The following is a 21715-nucleotide window of genomic DNA, read 5'->3' on the forward strand; positions in this document are numbered from 1 at the left end:
ATGAGAACACAGACACAACATATCAAAATTTCTGGGACACTATGAAAGTAGTACTAAGAGGAAAATTCATTGCATGGAGTTCATTCCTTAAAAGAAGAAAAAGTCAACAAATAAATGACATCACACTATATCTCAAAACCCTAGAAAAAGAAGAACAAATCAGCAACAAAAGCACTAGAAGGCAAGAAATAATTAAAATTAGGGATGAAATCAAAACAAAAGAAACAATGGGAAAAATAACTGACAAAACAAAAAGGTAGTTCGTTGAAAAATAAATAAAATCCAGAGATCCTTAGCCATGCTAATTAAGAGAAGGAGAGAGAGAACTCAAATTGCCAGCATATGTGATGAAAAAGGTAATCTCACAACAGATACTACAGAAATACAGAGTATAATTAGAAATTATTTTGAAATCTTATACTCCAATAAAATAGAAGAAATTGAAGGCATTGGCAAATTTCTTAAGTCATACGAAATGACCAGATTGAGTCAGGAAGATATACACAATTTAAACAGACTAATATCAAGTGAGGAAATAGAAGAAGAAATCGAAAGCTTACCAACCAAGAAAAGCCTAGGACTGGATGGATACACAGCTGAGTTCTACAAGACCTTTAAGAAGAACTAATACAAATATTCTTCAATTTATTTCAGGAAATTACAAAAAAGGCAGTAATTCCAAACTCATTCTATGAAGCCAATATCACCCTGATCCCAAAACCAGGCAAAGACACATCAAAGAAAGAAAATGACAGACCAATATATCTAATGAACATAGATAAAAATTCTCAATAAAATTCTGGCAAATCAAATACAAAAACATATCAAAAAGATTGTGCACCATGATCAAGTGGGATTCATCCCAAGGATGCAAAGTTGGTTCAACATAAGGACATCAATAAATGTAATTCATCACATCAATGGACTTAAAGATAAGTATCATATGATCATCTCAATAGACACATAAAGATAAGTATCATATGATCATCTCAATAGACACAGAAAAAACATTTGACAAAATACAGCATCCCTTTATGTTCAAAACTCTAGAAAAACTAGAAATAACAGGAACATGTCTCAACAAAATAAAGGCTATCTACGCTAAGCCTCAGGCCAACACCATTCTAAATGGAGAAAAATTGAAGGCATTCCCTCTGGAACAAGATAGGGATGCTCTCTTTCACCACTTCTATTGAACATAGTTCTTGAAACACTGAGCAGAGCAATTAGACAAAAGAAACCAAAGGGATAGGAAAAAAGAACTTAAATTAGCACTATTTGCTGACAATATGATTCTATACCTAGAAGACCCAAAAAACTCCAACAGAAAACTTCTATAAATAGTAAATGAATTCAGCAAAGTAGCAGGATATAAAATCAACACCCATAAATCAAAGGCATCTCTGCATATCAGTGACAAAGCCTCTGAAAAGAAAATGAGAAAAACTATCCCATTCACAATAACTTCAAAAAAATAAGATACTTGAGAATTAACTTAACAAAATAGGTGAAAGATCTATACAGTGAAAACTACAGAACCCTAAAGACAGAAATCAAAGAAGACCTTAGAAGATGAAAAGATCTACCTTGCTCTTGGATAGACAGGATTAATATTATCAAAATGACCATACAATCAAAAGCACTACACAGATTTAATGCAATTCCGATCAAAATCCCAATGGCAATCCTCATAGAAATAGAAAACGCAATCATGAAATAAGTCTGGAAAAATAAGACACCCAAAATAGCTAAAGCAATCTTTACTAGGAAGCAGGTGGCATCACTATAACAGACCTTAAATTATACTACAGAGCTATATTAACAATAACAGCATGGTATTGGCACCAAAACAGACTGGTAGACCAATGGTACAGAAGAAAGGATTCAGAAACTAATCCACAAAATTACAATTATCTTATATTAGACAAAGGGGCCAAAAACATGCACTAGAGAAAAGATAGCATCTTCAACTAATGATGCTGGGAAAACTGGAAATTCATATGCAACAAAATGAAATTAAACCCATATCTCTCACCATGCACAAAACTTAACTCAGAATGGATCAAGGACCTAGGAATTAAACCAGAGACTCTGCATCTAACAGAATAAAAAGTAGGCCTTAATCTTCATCATGTGGGATTAGGCCCCAACTTTCTTAATAAGACTCCTACAGCATAAGAATTAAAACCAAGAATCAATAAATGGGATGGAATCAAACTAAAAAGTTTCTTCTCAGCAAAAGAAACAATCTGTGAGGTGAACAGACAGCCAACATAGAAGCTAATTTTTACCCCTCATACATCAGATAGAGCACTAATCTCTAGGGTATATAAAGAACTCAAAAAGCTTCACTGAAAAAACAAATCACCCAATCAACAAATGGCCTAAGGACCTGAACAGACACTTCTCAGAAAAGGATATACTATCAATCAACAAATATATAAAAAAAATGCTCATCATCTCTAGCAATAAGAGAAATGCAAATCAAAACTAATCTAAAATATCATCTCACTCCAGTCAGAATGGCAGCTATTATGAAGACAAACAACAATAAGTGTTGGCAAGGATGTGGGGGAAAAAGTATGCTCATACATTGCTGGTGGGACTGCAAATTGGTACAGCCAATATGGAAAACAATATGGAAACCTGGGAATGTAACCACCATTTGACCCAGCTATATAACTCCTTGGTCTATACCCAAAGGACTTAAAAACAGCATACTACAGGAACACAGCTACATCAATGTTTATAGCAGCACAATTCACAATAGCTCAACTTGGAGCCAACCTAGATGCCCTTCAATGGATGAATGGATAAAAAAAAATGTGGCCCATATAAACAATAGAATTTTACTCAGCAATAAAAGAGAATAAAATCATGGCATTTGCAGGTAAATGGATGGCGTTGGAGAAGATAATGCTAAGTGAAGTTAGCCAATACCAAAAAAAACAAATGCTGAATGTTTTCTCTGATATAAGGAGGCTGACTCATAGTGGGGTTGGGAGTGGGAACATGGGAATAATAGATTAATTCTAGATAGGGAAGAGGGGAGGGAGGGAAAGGGAAGAGGCAGGGGATTAGCAAGGATGGTAGAATGTTATGAACAACATTATTGAAAGTACATGTATGAAGACACAAATTGGATGTCAACCAACTTTATATACAAACAGAGATATGAAAAATTGTGGTATATATGTGTAATAAGAATTGTAATGCAAAAATAACAAAGACATGAATTGGCGTGAGATACTTTATATACAAAGATATGAAAAACTGTGCTTTATATGTGTAATAAGAATTATAATGCATTCTGCTGTCATGTATTTAAAAAAATAAAATCAATTCTTCTCTGATATAAGGGGGGTGACTCAAAATGGGGTTGGGAGGGAAAGCAAGGGAGGAAGATTACCTCTAGATAGGGAATAGGGGTGGGAGGGAAAGGAAGAGAGAAGGGGAATAGCACGGATGGTGGAAGGAGACCCTCATCATTATACAAAATACATGTATGAAGATGTGAATTTGGTGTCAACATACTTTATATACAAACAGAGATATGATAAATTGTGGTATAAAGGTGTATTAAGAATTGTAATGTTGGGCTGGGGATGTGGCTCAAGCGATAATGCGCTCGCCTGGGTTCAATTCTCAGCATCACATAAAATAAAAAATAAAGATGTGTCCACCGAAAACTGAAAAATAAATATTAAAAAATTCTCTCTCTCTCTCTCTCTCCTCTCTCTTTAAAAAAATTGTAATGCAAAAAAAAGAGAGTTCATGTATAATGGCATAATTTGGCGTAAACATACTTTATATATAGAGATATGAAAAATTGTGCTGTGAATGGATAATTATGATTGTAATGTATTCCACTATTGTCATGTATGTAAGAAATAAAAATAAATAAATAATAAATAATAAATAAATACTGCATTGATTTATGTTGCCATCAACAGCAATGCTGCTTCTTCATCCCTTATTCCTCATCAACAATGGACCTCAGTGAATTCTTCACTCTTCCCCAATTTGAGAGGTGAAAATAAAACAGCAGCACATTAGTGTTTTAATTTTATTTTTACAAACAAAAAGTTCAATCATATTTCCATGAATTTATTGTATATTTGAAATCATTTCTCTATAAATTGATTATTTATAGTCTCTACACTACTTTCTATAAGGTATTCCTAAGAACAACATTTAATATTTTAAGTAATATATTTGAGAAATATTTAATCAGCATCATTATAATATTAGGATATTATAAAATATTATAATAATAATAGAAGATTATTTTAGTTGGCAATCTGTACCTAAGACACCCCTCAAGAAAAGCTAAAGTCATAGCAGTAAATATTTAATTTCATTCCCTCTAATACACGGTTACCCAATTGACCTTCATTCATACTTAAATAAGTATGCTAGTGAATTTCCTATAATAAAATCTTCTTAATTCTTGTTTTTAGATAATCAAATATTTATAGGTAAAAACTAGGAAGAAATTGAAAATTAAATAACTATCATGCATGCCTATAATCTGAGTGGCTCAGAGGTAGAGACAGGAGGATCCCAAATTCAAACCCAGCCTCAGCAACTTAGAAAGGCCCTAAGACTTGGTGAGACCATGTCTGAAACTAAAAAATTTAAAAAGGAATGGAGATTTGGCTCTGGGTTCACTCCCCAGTACCAAAGGGAAAAATTAAAAGAAAGAAATTGGCATGTTGATCATTAGCTGACAATTTGGAACCATTAATTTCATCTAGTGTTTCTCATTTAGTACTAAACCAAGGAGACATTTCCAAGAATGAGAAAACCTAAAATCTAAAATCTAAATTAAATCTGTCTAGAGAGGGCATAGTATATCTATCTTTCACTGTTATATGAGCCACTCTCTTTATACTTTAAAAATCAATTTCATACAGTCCTGGAGTAACCATTCACAGGTTGGAATGGAATAAGAACTTGCCTGATCAATGTAAAAAGCCGTGCCTGCACGGATCTCTCTTCGCTGTTTGAGATCAGTTTCAGTGGTGTCCCTTGACAGGGCAATGTATTCAACCTCCCGTTTGGTTAGCTCCTGTAGAATAGAGAGTTGTTATTCCAGAACTAAAATCAAACTACCAGGAAATGTTTGGAACAAGTTATTTGACAATGACAATACCCTCGAGAAGAACATTTAAATGAAATTCTGAATGAAAATCTTTTGAGTCTCAGCTTTGAGAAAAATACAACCTATTGAATACTAATCAAAATGCATATATCTCTTAGTGCTCTCTTTCTACTACACTCAGTCCCACTAGGGCAATAATTTATCAAAATTAGATCCTGTAAACCTTAATTTCTTCTGTAGAATTCTTTTCAAATATCATGAATAATAATGTGGCAATATTCCTATTTGGTACTCACAAATTATAACAATTTCTATAAATAAAGTTCATGTAATTTTAAACGTGATTTAAATTATTTCATTCCATTGACCAATGTTTACCAAATATATACAGTAATTTAGATAATTTTCCAAGAATTAAAGTAAGGTAAATGTCAAGTCAGGTCAACAGAGAGGAGACACACCAGCACAGCTGAAGGAGATGAAAAGAGAAGGAGGAAGAAGAGGAAAAGAAGGAGGAGAGAAGGAGAGGAATGAGTGGGGGAAATCATTTTACCAAAACATCATGTGATTGAAGGGAAAACTATCCATAATACAATTCTTTCCAAATAATTTATCCATTCAAACTCATTGTGTCTGATATAGAACATCAAGATTTTAAAAAACCTCTAACATTATCCTTGCATTATCCTTGAATTAAAAACAATGATAATTTCCAATCAAATAAGAGATTTAATAAGTCTTTACTAAACAGGTAAAACAAATTAATTTACCAGAGAATAGAGGAAAAAGTTGAATAAACATGTCACTGATGGCATAAAGGGTTACTACCACAGAAAGTAACTTTTTCTCTCCATCCTATTTTTATTTTATAGCAAAACAATACATATTATTTTCATTCCATTTTTAAAGTATGCTTGTTCCCATGTTGCTATAACTTTATGTATGGAAAAGAGGAAACATTTTTAAGCATAGAATACATACAGCACAGTGATAAAGATGTGGTGTTACCAAACAACATTTTCCTAAATACAAATGAATTGTCTGTGAGATCCAATTTTGGAGGAAAGTACCAGTTTCTCTTTTTAGCAGATAACCTCCTTCCTGTTTCTGGAACACATCACTACTACCTTCGTATCTGCTTCTTTCATTGGCTGAATGTGATCCCCTTCACTGAAAACCCTGTCATTCACAATGGTTGACAAGGCTATGTATGCCTCTGATTGTTAAATTGCACCACAGTTAAACTTTGAACTGCCACACTGAGGACAATGTTATCATTATCCTCAGTCTTAACAGCTTCCTGGGACAGCCATGACAAGCACTATAGTCTCTTCAGGTGCTTCTTCGTGACAGTAGACCAAGCAAGCCACAACAGTAATAGGAAGAGGTAGCAGTGGTCTGCTGAGTGTTTTGTTTGGGGGCTTTGTTTTGCTTTATTTTGTTTGTTTGTTTTTAAATCTACAAACCTTGTATGAGTTAACTATCACATAAAGACAATTATCAACTTATTTCTCTTTGGTTCTTCAGGTTTGCCCCCAAATTTCTGCCTCTAAAGATATTATCTACTCTGGGCATGACTAAATAAAGGCTCTTATACCTACTGACAATAGTACTCACTGCAGAGTTTGCAGGGTGGCTTAAGCTAGTATTGAATTTTCAAATGTGTATTTCCACATCATATGGCTGCCTCAGCTGTATTTCACAATTTAAAGTTTGGTTGTGGTTGTTTTCAAACATACAGGCTTTACAGTGACAGACTTATGTTGCATTTTGAACCAAAAACGCCCCTAAAATCTCCTTGTCCTTCTCATTCCACAATCCCAACAAGCTTCAAAGTCTTGCCAGAATCAAAATCTCAATGAGATTGTCTTTGAAAAAAGCAAGGGAGAGAGTGTACATCTAAAAATTAAAGAGGTAGATAATGTCTTTAGAGGCAGAAATTTCGAGGGATTCTTAGTAGCTGATCCCCTGTTCTTAGACAAAACAATTTCACCATGTGTGTTAATAAAGAGACTATAAGGGGCTGTGGTCATAGCTCAGTAGCAGAGTGTTTACCTAACAATGTGGGAGGCACTGGGTTCAATCCTCAACGCCACATAAAAATTAATAAAATAAAGTTATAAAAAAATACAATAACATTATTAAAAAAGACATGATAATGCTATAAAGGCATGTTATGCCTCACACATTGGATCTAGGAATAAGTAAGATACAAAAGGTAAGGGTAGTAAGAATTAGGTTCTGTCCTATCGATTTTATGGGGTTTGAACTGGGGGTCCTATACCACTGAGCTACACCTCCAGTCTTTTTCATACTTTGAGACAAGGTCTCTTTAAGTTGCCTACCTCAAACATGTGATCTTTCTAAATAGCTGTTTGTAGGTATGTACCACTTTTGCCCAGCTTGTCCAATGTATTTTTTTAACATTTTTTTAGTTGTAAATGGACACAATATCTTTGTTTTTATTCATTTATTTTTTTATGTGGTGCTGAGGATCAAACCCAGTTCCTCACACATGCCAGGCAAGCACTCAACCACTGAGCTACAACCCCAGCCGGTCCAATGTATTTTTATCATTCCTTCCTCACATGCTTTTTGAAGTACCAAAGTAAATTCACCACTGAAATAAAATTAAGTATATGTTGTAGAATTCAATAGCATAGAAACCAATCCTTTAATATCAAATAATACAAAGAAGTTTTGAACAATGGTTTTCCCTTCATCCTAAAAACTATTGTTAGAGCACAACTTCATTTGATGGCATTCTTCCTTGATTAAGTATAGCAATGCCAATCGATTAACATTGATAAATCTGTAGAAAAGTCTTATAAAACTTTATTTGGGTTAATATTTAAACATTTAAATTCTATTAAAGTTTTCAAAGAACGTCTAGCATTGGATAACATGTCAAAAAGAGGAAACAATATGAGATTTAAAGTCGAGCTCCATCATTTATTATTGGATAAAGATAGAACGTGCTAATTAAGTTCTGACAATTTGTTTTCTTGTCTAGTTAAAGAAAAAAAAAAGAAAGCATATAACACATTAGAAATGATTTACAAACCTTTACATTCCCTCCAAAGACTATCGTTTCATCAATTCAAGGAAACTGGGTTTTTAAGCTGTAAAACTGAGATAAGGAAAGTTCACTGGGTAGTTTAAAACTAAAGTGTGCTTGTTGTTTGTTTGCTGGTTCTATCCACTACTTGTCTGGATTTATACTTCTTTTCTATTTAAAGCGGAGGAATTTCTAGTTACAGAAAAATCTGCTAAAGCCATTCATAGTAGATGTGTACTTTCTTCCCAAATAACTTTTGCCAAACATTTATATACTAAACTTTGATATTGGTATTTCAAGAAGTCATTAATTCTGATATTTTTATAAATCTTAATGCTTACTTACTTTGTTACATAGATTATAAAAATTAAGACCTTTATGAATTGACAAGAATTGATTGCTCACCAAGTATTGCATGGCAATAGAGCGTCGAAGAGGTCCAGGTGGTCCTATCAGAAAGATATCTTGCCCCAAAAGATCCTTCTGCATTATCCATCTTAGATGCTGAACTACAGATTGAGTCGGAGGGTCTGAAACTTTAAGTAGGAAAAAAGAGAAAATGAAATGCAAATTGGACTAATATTTTTAGTACAAATCTCTGAGCAATGCAGACTGTATATTTTAAAATATACTTGTGTGTGTGTGTGTGTGTGTGTGTGTATGAGACAAGAGATGAGACTGAGACTATAGAGATACCTGGTGAATTTTTACTCTTTCACAATAAAACTATTATTATCAATGCTAAAACAGCACGAAATCTTTGATATAACAAAAAGTCACATACCCTTCATGTGAAAACATATAAGGACATTTGAATAATCAACTATAAGTTTCCCTAAAGAAATGAAAGTAATTTTCAAGGATAACTTGAGGAACTGGTATCATTATTTTACCACAATTCCACAGCCTAACCCTTTTGTTCCAAAAGGGAGATACAAACAATCACCTCAATTAATGATTACCACAGAACTTGAAAATTTGGAGACAAGTAAGTATAACTTAAGTTAGCAATGTTTTTAAGGTTTCCCAAACTCCACAACTAGAAAGTCTGATGTAGATTCAAAACTACTTTGGAATTTATAATTTAAATCTATTCTTCTGTACAAATTCTTTTGGGAACAGAAGACTACTCCATACAATGCCCTTCTAAGTCTGCTTACTAAATAAGCTCCAATGTGCTTATCTTCTACCTCAACATGTTCTAAAATGTTTAAATTAATACAGATAAATTGTGTTTGTTCATGTGTAAACTACCCAATGACTCAAAGAGTCCATCTCTAGGTATATAGGAAAATCTCTTGCCCTTGTACAACTAAAAGACATGTAGAATACTCTGAGCAACATTGTTCAAAATGAAATAAAACTGGGGAAAGGAAAATGACAAACTATACATGATGGAAAATTTACAAAAGAACAAAAACAGAATAAATTATCACCTACTTTGAAAAAAATCTGAAATCTAAATGCTCCAAAATGTGAAATTTTTGAGTGCCTAGATAACACCACAAGTGAAAAATTTCACATGTGATCTCATGTGACAGGCTATAGTCAAAATGGAAATGGACTATGTTGTTTGAAATTATCTTCAGGCAATGTGTATAATATATATATGCAATATAAGTGAATTTCATGTTTAGACATGGGTCTCATCTCTAAGATATAAACAAATATTCCAAAATAATATTCCACATTTTTAAAAAATGTGAAATCCAAAATACTCCTGGTTCCAAGCATTTCAGATAAGGGAAAATGCCAACAAATGCTGAACCTTAAAAATATCATATCGAGTGAAAAACTGCCACAAAATAAATCATTTGAACTATTGTGATAAAGTTCAACAAACCAGAAAATGAATTCTTTTGAGATAACATGACAAAACAATGCTCAAAAAGCAAAGGAATGATAAATTCAAGAAACTGGATACATGGGAATGTGAGGTGAGCATGGAATCACAGAGATTCTCATGGAGTGCTACAATGGTATGAGTAGTAGTCTAGTTTTTAAATTGGACATGGGCTACATTGTTTGCTTTATTATGCTATATTTTATATATACATAAAACAAGAAACGTATATTATATACTCTTTTGCATATATTGAATATCCATGCTTTTTTAACTTTGCTTAATCATCCAATGAAGTCATGAAATAATTTAAACATCCAACTAAGAAAGCTTGCATAGGAGTGCAAGTGGTTTTGTTTTGTTTTGTTGTCCTCTGACAGCACAACATTATTAGCCTCTCACTCCCAAAGAAAACTAATCGCTAGAAAAGGTAATTTTCTGGTTTTCTTTATCCTGGTAGAAAGATCAAGGGAGAGGTTTTGGGTAGATTGGTTGGTTTATTACATTACTGGAGTAAACTAAAGCATCTGTAATTTCCCCAAAACAAACTCCTCTATGTCTGAAAATCAACCCAAGTGGAGGTACTTGGCTCCTTTTTTGTCTTAACAATCCTCTAAGACATGGATGGGGGCATACATCTTCAGGGGAAGCTACTGGAAAAAGAGTTTGAGAAAAAAAATCTTCGATATTACAATGTCTTATGGTCCTCTAAAAGGAGGACCTTTACATAAATGGGTATACAACATCTCTGTGGTATTAAAATTTCATGGAATTGGAGAAGAAAACTGAGATGGAGAAGAATGTCCTTAGAAGAACCATAATAAAAAACTGATTGAAAAACACTGCTCTAATATTTATACTTCTGAGAACTCTTTCAAGTAGTTTCTTGGTATTAGGATTCAATTCACCTGGGTCTACAGAGTTAACCTCACATATAACTAACAGATGTCCTTGTAACTATTTTTTTTTCCTATCCATCTTTGTGATAAACAGTCTAATCTTATTTCAAAATAAGTCAGTCTCTCTGCTGTTTAAGGACAAAATAAATAAGAATTAAGAAACCTTAAATTCTTTATCAGTAATATGACACAATTTCCCTATGCTGCAGAGGTACTACTTCTTCTTACTCTAATATCAAATAAATTGTTAAAAACATTTGGGGTATTTTTTCCTACTTTACAAACCTTGGCTTATTCTGGCCACAGGCTTTCTTACCCTACTCTCACAGTTTCATGTTACTCTTTGTGTTCAACTTTGGCAATGTGCCTGATATTCCATTATCTAGACTTGACTACTGAACTTTGCCAAGTTCTAAAAGGTAAAGCCAAGTTGGTCTCTTCAGCTTCCTCCCACCTTTTATTATTTATAACTATTGGTAACTATTCATAATAACAGTCTTATTTTAGTTCTAGATAGTTCCAGTCTATTTAAATGTCTTGATCTTGGAACTATATTCATTTTCAAGGTTGTTTTAAATCCAAGGCAGCAGTTCTCAATCAAATGTAGAAAGGCATGGAGTTATTTAAAGTTAGAACCCTAGGAATTGTGTATAGACCTGTGAATGCTCATGAGAGTGTCCTCCATTTCATGTGTGTTGAGAACCACTGGCTTAAGAAATATCTAACAATTTTCAGCAACCACTTCCCTTATTCTTAGCACTCAACAGTGGTTTTCAACCAATGGTAGTACTGCCATAGCCCAATACCTGCAGAAGGCATCTGGAAATGTCTCGGGATACTTTTAATTGTTGCAAAGCTTCAGGCAATGAGGAATAATTTGTTTTACTACCAATATTTAGTGATGCTAAATGAAATGTCCAAGATAGTCCCATACTGCCAAAAGGTTAATAGCATCCTAATTGAGAAATGCTATATAGACTTTTTTTTTTCCTCAATTGCCTCCATTGCCAGCACATTGCTAAGGAGTTGTAATTAGTCACAATTAAGCCCAGAGAAAGCATTCCTCTCAGTTCCCCTACCTGTTGCAAGATGACATTGTTAGGGATGCAAGTCAGTAGCAAGTTCTTCCTTTATGTAGGCCTGGAGGAGATGTCAGGATATCTAAGGCTTTCATCATCACTTTCAATTCTAAATAGCTTCTTAATCTTGTGGCAGATCTTATAGGCTATGGTGTATCTTACAATGACCATATTTTTCCCTACTTTCATCTTCCCCCCCCAAAAAAATAGCCCTAATAACTATAAATTATTGCATTCCTATCCTGTGTTAGATAAAAATACAAATGATCTTCTATAGTGTAGAAAATAATTTAGATCTCACAATAACCCAATGAGGCAACAGACTACATCTGTGTAAGAACACAGACCTGAGCCACACTGTCTGGGTTCATATTGTAAATCTATTATTTACTAGCTGTGTAACCTTAATCCAGTTATTTAATCTGTGTGCAGTTTCCCCATCTGTATAAGGGACCTAAAAATTGTACTCACAGAGCTAGAACATGGTCCAGTAAGTGCTATGTGTTTGTTAAATACTCATTATTTCTTATAATAAGAAAATCAAAGTTGAAAAGGCAATATCATTTGTTCAGTTGGTAAGTCCTTAAACCAATATTAGACCCAAGTTGTTCCAATCTAAAGCCTACATTCTAGTCATTATGTCCTCTAGGTTCAAGACTTTCCCTACAAGTGCAGACCCACAGGGATACATCAAAAATTTTAGTGGACTCAATGTTCTGTCCATTAGTTCTATTTCTCTTATTTTTGGTGATATCAATAATATATTCTATTCTTTCTATTAAAATGTCAGTCATTCTGTTATGTACATTATATTATCACAGGACTCACTTTTCCATAAAAAATTCTACTTTCTTTATTCCTTTTTTAGGATAGTATATTTTGAAAAACAAACAAACAAACAAATCCCATATTTAATTTGTCAGGAAATTTCATTAAAATGCTAAAAGAAAGCATTATATAGTGCTATGTGATGCCTGTGGTGTATTTACATTAATGATTGAAACTAGCTGTATTTTTAGGATGGCCTCAAGAAAGCATGAGTCATACTTAAAAGCATGCCAGAAATAGAAATAAGATTTAAGACTGTACATTATGAACATCTGCAAAATAAACTGCCATGCTGCCGTGCATAACCTAATATAAACATGGCCCAGCACATGAGAGAAATCTCCAACTTGTTTTCAGGCACAAAATGCTACCTTTCAGGAGTCTACTAATAATAAGCTTATGTCAAAGTAGTACCATATTCTGATTCCCTTTCTATGTAGAAATAAAATACCTGGCTCGTGTTGGGCTAATTATTGTTTCAATTCCTTGTCGATATTTGTTTTAAAAAAATTTGCCTTTTTTTAAGCATAGTATTATTTTATTTTTTATTGATTTTTTAAAAAATAAATATTAAAAAATTGCTATTTTTGATTAGTCATATTCAAGGGCTTTAAAATAATTTTATTAGAGTAATCTAAATTTTAATTTTCTTCCTTTACAGACTCCAATTTGTCATAAAAGTAAAAATTAGAATTCCAGAAAATTAAACATAGTTCAAATTCTCCTATAATAAATTCTTCAAAACTAGTGATGTTGCTTAGTATCCCAAGAGACAATATAATAGAAAGAAAAAAAAAAACTTTGATGCCAAACAAAACTATAGTTAAAAACTACAGTTGTGATTTTGACACTTTCCTTTACCAGTCATTTATCAGTGTTCTTGGACAAGAATTTGCCTATTCTAAGTTTCCTTATTTTCAAAAAAAAAAGGGTAATAATACTTATCAGGTATGGTTATTATGAGGATTATGGCTAAAGTACTTTGTCCAGTCCCTCAGTCAATGAGATCCAGGTAGGGAAAGTCCTATCTTCACCTGAAAAGTCCTTTCCCCTGATGTGTGGCCTGGACAACAGGCTGCACAGTGTAAACTAAGTGGATATGAATGGACTCTTGGGTTTCCACTAAAATTATCCTCTGGGCCTAGAACCCACCCTGAAAAAATGAGAGAGAAAGGAACCTAGTATTTACACATCCTAATCAATAGAGCCTGAGTTGGTACTCTCTCATATCTACTGCTGCACTCTACCCTTTGGGGACAAGCTATCATGGTACCATGTCATCCGCCACAGTCATCCCACAAAATCACTCAGAGATATCTTAACTCACATCCATCACACTCCCCTGAATTTTTTTCTATACATATTACAGTGCAAGCTTTCAAAAGAAGCACAACTAATCTCCTCACTGTAATTGCATGCTCTTCTACTAACCATCATGTATCTACTGTGTATCATTTGTAAATGGATGTAGTGGACTTCAATGAGGGAAATGAAAGCAGGGGACACAATACACTGTGTTTAGAACCAAAGCCCTCATTATTTACAACATGGGCTAACTGAACTAAAAAGCTCAAGTATTTACACAGGACCATTTATTGAAATCTATATGCTTATCATCAAGAACACAAAGTACAAGAATGTCCTTGAAGATGTTATCAGAAAATAATACATATATAAGATCTCAGTTTATATAAAGTCACTATCTATAAAATGAGCTGATGAGTTTTCATGTGATATGGCTGTAACAAAAACTAAATGAAAACCATAACATTGGCCAGCACAGTACTCAGCACAGAGAAGGTATTTAGTTTTTCTTAAAATTAGAAAAACTGGTAAATATAGAGTAAATAAATTATAGTATATTCACATACAATGACTAAGTGTCCCATTGTACACTTTTTGGGTACAGGTTGCATATTTGCTTGTGTTTGCATGATAAATACAAAATGAATATCCTTGAAACTAATACTGTAAGAATAATGTGAAAGGAAATGGGTAGAAATATTTCTCAATATGTATTTTTACATTGTTTTGATTTTTGAGCCAAAAATTCTACCCCAAAAAAATGTTTAGGTTGAGCTTTAGAAAATGTTTGCTAAAAAAAAAACTTTCCAGAATATATTGCTTTGTGAAAATGGTCACAAAACAGTACTTATAGAATATTTTTATATGGAAGGCATATATTATCACTTTTTTAAATATTAGGAACATTTAAATATTAGGAACATCACCAAGGAACATTATAAGGATTCAAGTATATAAAGTATGTTCTCTGCCCCATACTAAATTGGAAATTAATAATGGAAAGATCTTCAGAAAGTCTCCAAACATTTAAAAACTAAATAGCACATATCTAAATAAGAAATGAAATCACTGCCAAGTGATATCAGGAAAATGGCTAAGCAGAAGTTCTCAGTGATCTCCCCTAAAAAAAAAAAATCACAAAACAGAAAATAAACATCTCTAGCTCAACCAAAATAACTAAAGGAAAGCAGCCAAGGGAGCTCCAAGAGTCCACATAATGCTACCCGCAGAGAAGAAACCAACAGAGCCTTGTCATCCCCAATTCCTTACCCACTCACAACTTGACCCCACACCCCTGGCTCAAGCTACTATTTAACTATCCTATCACGGAACCAGAGCCATTGCTAGAGTACACCTTACTCCAGGGACAAATAGCCATGGAATCCCTCAATACTAGAGGCTTTGACACCACTGCACCAATTCTTCTAGTAGTCCATCATTCCTGAGCTTAGAAACTGCTACATTCTACCCTCTGGGACAAGCTTTCATGTGCATGTCACACAAACACCCCATCCCAATAATTGGTACAGCCCACATTCAGGGCCTTAGCTGAAATGGCACAATTCTCTCTACCAGCTATGAACTACCAGAGCAACTTCAAATTCTGGTCCCCAAGCCAACATGGAGCCCTCTCCCTTGGGAGTGGTAAATCCCAACCATCTGACACACTAACGCAGTTGTACCCCCTAAAGCCACAGCTGACATAGCACGGTGACCTGAAGAATCGAAGCCTCATTTGACCTGTGTATTTATGTTTTCTGGGTCTATACTGAAGGAGCAACTTGTACTATAAGTAATCAAAGGCCTGGATGAGTTTAGCTACCTTGCCATCTAGGTTGAATAGCCACAAGGTTCCATCTCCCAGGAACTGAAGTAAGCACCCAGAATATGATCTGTTGAGGCACCCAAAGGGGGGCATCTTCATTGCACAGGTGCTTATTTACCAGGGCCCAAGCCACAGTTATGCCTTGCCTCTCCTAGGTTCTTGCTACTGCTGCTACTGCTGAAGCACCTGGCCACACAGAGCATGGCTTGTGTCATTCACACCATTTGGGGGTCTAGAGTCACCAATGCATGGTACCTCTCATGTGCCAGGGCCCATGCTGCCACTATGTCCTGTTGGTTCTAAGGTCCAAATTGCAGATATGCCCTGTTTTCCAGGGCCCAAGCCCTCAAAGCACTTCTTCCCCACAGCCATGCCAGTGCTGTGCCCTTCCCTCCAAGATCAAAGTCACATCCACACATCCCTGCCCTGTGGTCCCAGTGTACTGCCTCAGAGAAACAGACTCTACTCTGTAGGAGAAATGTATCTACCTATGCCTTTGAAAATGAACCAAGCTGGGTGTGGTGGCATATACCTATAATCCAGGCAGCTTGGGAGGCTAAGGCAGGAGGATCACCAAGTTAAAAATCAGCCTCAGCAATTTAGCAGGAATTAAACAATTTAGCAAGATCCTATCTCAAAATAAAAAATAAAAAGGATGTGGCTCAGAGTTTAAGTGCCCTTGGGTTCAAGGAGTGGCACACCAAAACAAAAAAAGAAAGAAAGATAGAGAACCAATTCTTCAGGTTTCATTCTTACAAAGCTACCACAGTTTCAAAAGTCCCTAACCCCAGAACCATAGTTCCAAAGCCACACCAAGCACTTATACCCTGGATCACAGTGACACTATCACTGTCTTTGGACAATATCTAACTGGACAACCATGATAAATCTCTCAGCTAAAAATGCCCACTGTGGGGAAGACAAACACAGCAAGATTTCTAAAGAGATCCTTACCACTGAGGACCCCAATAACCTATTACCACCATCACTGCTACAAACTCTTGCACCCTAGACCACTGAGACACCTGGACTCATCAATGATGTTGATCACAACTAAAGATGCTGCATAGAGTCTACATCATTGCACCTACCCAGAGCTACTGTGACCAGCACCTTTCGGCCCACCTATAGGTGAAAGTCTTCCTCTGTGAGGTTTGGGAGAGGTAAAAGTTTTACCAGATGGACAGAAATCAATGCACAAGAGACATGAAAAAGTAAGGAAACACGATATCACCAATTCTTTAGTAACAGACCACAAAGAAATGGAAATTTATGAATTTCCTGAAAAGAAATGTAAAATAACTATGTTAAAGGAACTCAGTAAGACACAAGAAAATACAGACAAAATTTAATGAAATTAGGAAGGCAATTCATGATCTGAATGAGAAATTCAACAGAGATGATCATCATAAAAAAAAGAGGAAACAAATCCTTGGGGCTGATATTTCAATGAAATAAAAAAATATAATACAGAACTTCAACAACAAACTAGATCAATCAGAAGAAAGATCTGTAAATATAAAAACAGGTCTTTGAAATAACTCAGGCAGAGGGGTAAAAAAAGTGAAGAAAAACCACAAGAGTATGGGAAACCTTAAGCAAACAAATATTCATATTATGGGAGTTCCAGAAGGAAAATAGAGAAAGGGACAAAAAAACTTATTTAATAAAATAGATGCTAATGACTTCCCATGTCTTAAAAGACATGGACATCCAAACTGATAAACCTCCAAGGTCCACAAATAGATTCAACCCACACAAGTGGCACATTATACTTTCATTATCAAAGAATCTATAAAAAACAACCAGAAAATACCACAATGGTGGTAGAAAGTCCTTACCTAATAATAATAATCTTGAAATTAAATGGATGAAATTCTTCAATCAAAAGACATAGAATGGCATGATGGCACACCTGTAATCCCAACAACTTGGGAGCCTGAGGCAGAAGGATCAAGAGTTCAAGGACAGCCTTTGTAGCTTAGCAAGACCCAGTCTCAAAAAATAAAAAGGGCTGGTGAGGTAGCTCAGTACCCAGTGCCTTCCCACACACCCAGAGTGGATGAATGGATTTTAAAAAAAAAAAAAAGAAGAAGAAGAAGAAGATCTAACTATGCTGCCTATAAGAAATCCACTTCAGCTTAAAAAATACACATAGGCCAGGCATAGTGGCACATGTCTGTAACCCCAGAGGCTGAGGCAAAATGATCATGAGTTCAAAGCCAGGTTCAGCAACAATGAGGCACTAAGCAACTCAGACCCTGTCTCTAAATAAAATACAAAATAGGGCTAGGGACAAGACTCAGTGGTTGAGTGTCCCTGAGTTCAATTGTGGGTACCCCCCACCAAAAAAAAAAAAAAAAGAACAACAACAACAACACATGAAGGAATGCAAAAAACAATTCTATGCAAATATTTACCAAAGAAGAATGGGTGACTACACTGATATCTAAGAAAGTAAACTTCAAATAAAAAGCTACTACAAAAGACAAAGAAGGTATGCATTCATAAGTATGTAACCACCCAACACTATTAAACCTATATACATAAAACAAATATAAGGCAGAAATAGGTAACAATAAAATAATAGCAGGAGACTTCAATATAATATTTCCAATAATAAATAGAACAAGCAGAAAATTAAAATGGAATACTGGATCTGAATTGCATTCAGACAAAATAAACTTTAAAACCTCTATAGCTGGGAGGAGTGGCACATGCCTGTAATGCAGCAGCTCAGGAGTCTGAAGCAGAGGGTCAGAAAATTTGAGGCCAGTCTAACTAAGTAAGACCCTATCTCAAAGAAAGAAATTAAAGGGATACAAATAGGAAAAGAAGAACTCAAACTATCCCTATTTTCTAACAACATGATTCTATATTCAGAAGACAGACCCAAAAATTTCATCAGAAAAATTCTACAACTCATGAATTAATTCAGTAAAGTAGCAGAATACAAAATTAACACCCATAAATCAATTGCGCTCCCGTATATCAGTGATGAGTCAACTGAAAGAGAAACTAGGAAAACTATGCCATTCACAATAGCCTCAAAAAAATGGGGAAATCAATCTAACAAAAGAGGTGAAAGACCACTACAACAAAAACTACAGAACACTAAAGAAAGAAATTGAAGAAGACCTTAGAAGATGGAAAAATCTCCCATGTTCTTGGATAGGCAGAATTAATATTTTCAAAATGGCCACACTACCAAAAGCACTATTCAGATTTAATGCAATTTCTATTTAAATTCTAATAACATTCTTCATAGAAATAGAAAAAGCAGTTTTGAAATTCATTTGGAAAAAGAAAAAGCAGGAAGCATCACAATACCAGAACTTAAATTATCCTAAGAAGCAACAGTAACAAAAACAGCACGGTATTGGCACAAAAACAGACATAAAGACCAATGGTACAGAATAGAAGACACAGAGACAAACCCACATAAATACAGTTATCTCATACTAGACAAAGGTACCATAAACATACATTGAAGAAAAGATAGCCTCTTCAACAAATGGTACTCAGAAAACAGGAAATCCATATATAGCAAAATGAAATTAAATGCCTATTTCTCACTCTACACAAAACTCAACTCAAAGTGGATCAAGGTCTTAGGCATTAGACAAGAGATACTGCAACTACTAGATGAAAAAGTAGGCCCAGTCTCTGTCATGTCATTCTTAGGAACCAAATTCCTCAACAAGACTCCTAAAGCACAAGAAGTAAAATCAAGAATCAATACATCGGATGGTATCAAACTAAAAAGCTTCTTCATAGCAAAAGAAACAATCAAGAAGATGAAGAGAGCACCTATAGAATGGAATAAAATCTTTGCCACCTGCACTTCAGATAGAGCATTAATTTCTAGGATATATAAAGAATTCAGAAAACAAAACACTAAAAAACAAATAACCCAATCAATAAATGAGCAAAGGAATTGAATTTCACAGAATAAGAAATATGATCAGTCAACAGATATTTGAAAAAATATTCAACATCACTAGCAATTAGAGAAATGCAATTTAAAACTATACTGAGACTTCATTTCACTCCAGTCAAAATGGCAATTATGAACAAAACAAGCAACAGTAAATGTTGCTGAGGATGGGGAAAAAGGTCCACTCATATATTGCCGGTGGGCCTGCAAATTGGTGCAACCACTCTGGAAAGTAGTATGGTGAGTCCTCAGAAAACTTGGAATGGAACCACCATTTGACCCAGCTATCCCACTTCTCTGTCTATACCCAAAACACTTAAAAACAGAATACTACAAGGACACAGCCACATCAATGAAAGGAGGAATGGGAAAAGGAAGAACAGTCAAATGAATGTGACTGACCTTTTGTATGTACACACATAAATAAAGTACAGTAAATCCCAGCATCAAGTATATACACAAGACAGTAATTTTTAAAAAAACTATCAATAAATTGCTAAAAGGTCATTAGAGTAAAGGGAGAGGTACAGGAGGAGGGAGAGGAAGGAGGGAGTGCTGGGTCTGAATTAGAGCATATTATATTCCTTACTTTTGTGATTAAGTCAAAATGTATCTTAATGTCTCTTATATAACTAAAAAGAATCAATAAAAAAAGTAAAAAAAAATACTAAACTTGAATAGCACTTCAGACAAAATGGACATAAAAACACCTACAGAGGACTGAGGTTATGGCTCAGTGGTAGTGTGCTTGCCTAGCGTGTGTGAGACACTGGGTTCAATTCTCAGCACTACATATAAGTTAATAAATAAATAAAGGTCCATCAACAACTAAAAAAAATTTTTTTAAATCTACAGAATTTGCCATTCAACAGTGGCAGAATACACATTTTTTTTCTAACTTGGAGAGAAAAAGAGAGAAGACTTGAATAAGTAAAATAAAAAATGAAAGCAAAGGCATTATAACAGATGCATCAGAAATAAAAAGGATCATAAAGGACTATTATGAACAAGTCTATGCCAACAAATTAAATATCCTAGAGGAAATGGATAAGTTCTAAGATAAACACAACCCACCAAGAATGAATCAGAAAGAAACAAAGTCTGAACAGGTCAACAACAACTAAAGAAGTTGAAGAAGTAATTTAAACCTTCCAACAAAGAAAAGCTCAGGACCAGATGGCTTCATGGCTGAATTCTATCAAACACTCAAAGAAGAATTAAATAAAATTCTTCTTAAACTTTTCCAAAATATCAAGATAGAAAACTTCCTAACACATTTTATGAAGTCAGCATTACCCTGATACATAAGCCAGATAAGACATCACAAGAAAACAAAATAGGCCAAATTAATGTAAAAATCATCCATAACATATTAGCAAACTGAATTCAACAACACATCCAAAAAGTTATACATCATGACAAAGTAGGTCATGCAAGATTCATTTAACACATGCAAATCAATCAACTGTGATACACTACATTAACAAAATGAGATTTAAAAAGCACATGATTATCTCCATCAATATACAAGAAAACATTCAACAAAGGCAAACATCCTTTCTTGACAGGAATTCTCAACAGGTTAGGAATAGACATAAAGTTCCTCAACATAATTAAGGCCATTTATGAAAACCTACACCTAACATTACAATTAATGGGGGAAAACAGATTTTCTACTAAGATCCAGCACAATGCAAGGATGTACACACTCATTTCTTTTCAACATAGAATTATTCTCAAGAACAATCATAGACAAGAAAAAGAAATAAGGGCATCCAAATCAGAAAGGAAGAAGTAAAATAATCTCTATTTTAGATGACATAGTACATAATGTAGC

General features: G+C 34.4%; 1 protein-coding gene across 2 annotated transcripts in view; it reads right to left on the reverse strand.

Moving 5' to 3' along the window:
- The window catches only part of LOC101965792 (von Willebrand factor A domain-containing protein 8), a 391795-nt gene that overhangs the window by 335867 nt on the left and 34213 nt on the right, over window positions 1-21715 (reverse strand). For both annotated transcript variants that reach the window (XM_078015856.1, XM_078015855.1), the window contains exons 3-4: window positions 8568-8698; window positions 4961-5071 (exon numbers count right to left, since the gene is read on the reverse strand). In XM_078015856.1, coding sequence (XP_077871982.1) covers window positions 4961-5071; window positions 8568-8698 — 242 coding nt within the window. The remainder of the gene's footprint in view (window positions 1-4960; window positions 5072-8567; window positions 8699-21715) is intronic.

Source organism: Ictidomys tridecemlineatus, chromosome 6 (assembly GCF_052094955.1).
Source record: "Ictidomys tridecemlineatus isolate mIctTri1 chromosome 6, mIctTri1.hap1, whole genome shotgun sequence".
In the NCBI taxonomy this organism is placed as follows: Eukaryota; Metazoa; Chordata; class Mammalia; order Rodentia; family Sciuridae; genus Ictidomys; species Ictidomys tridecemlineatus.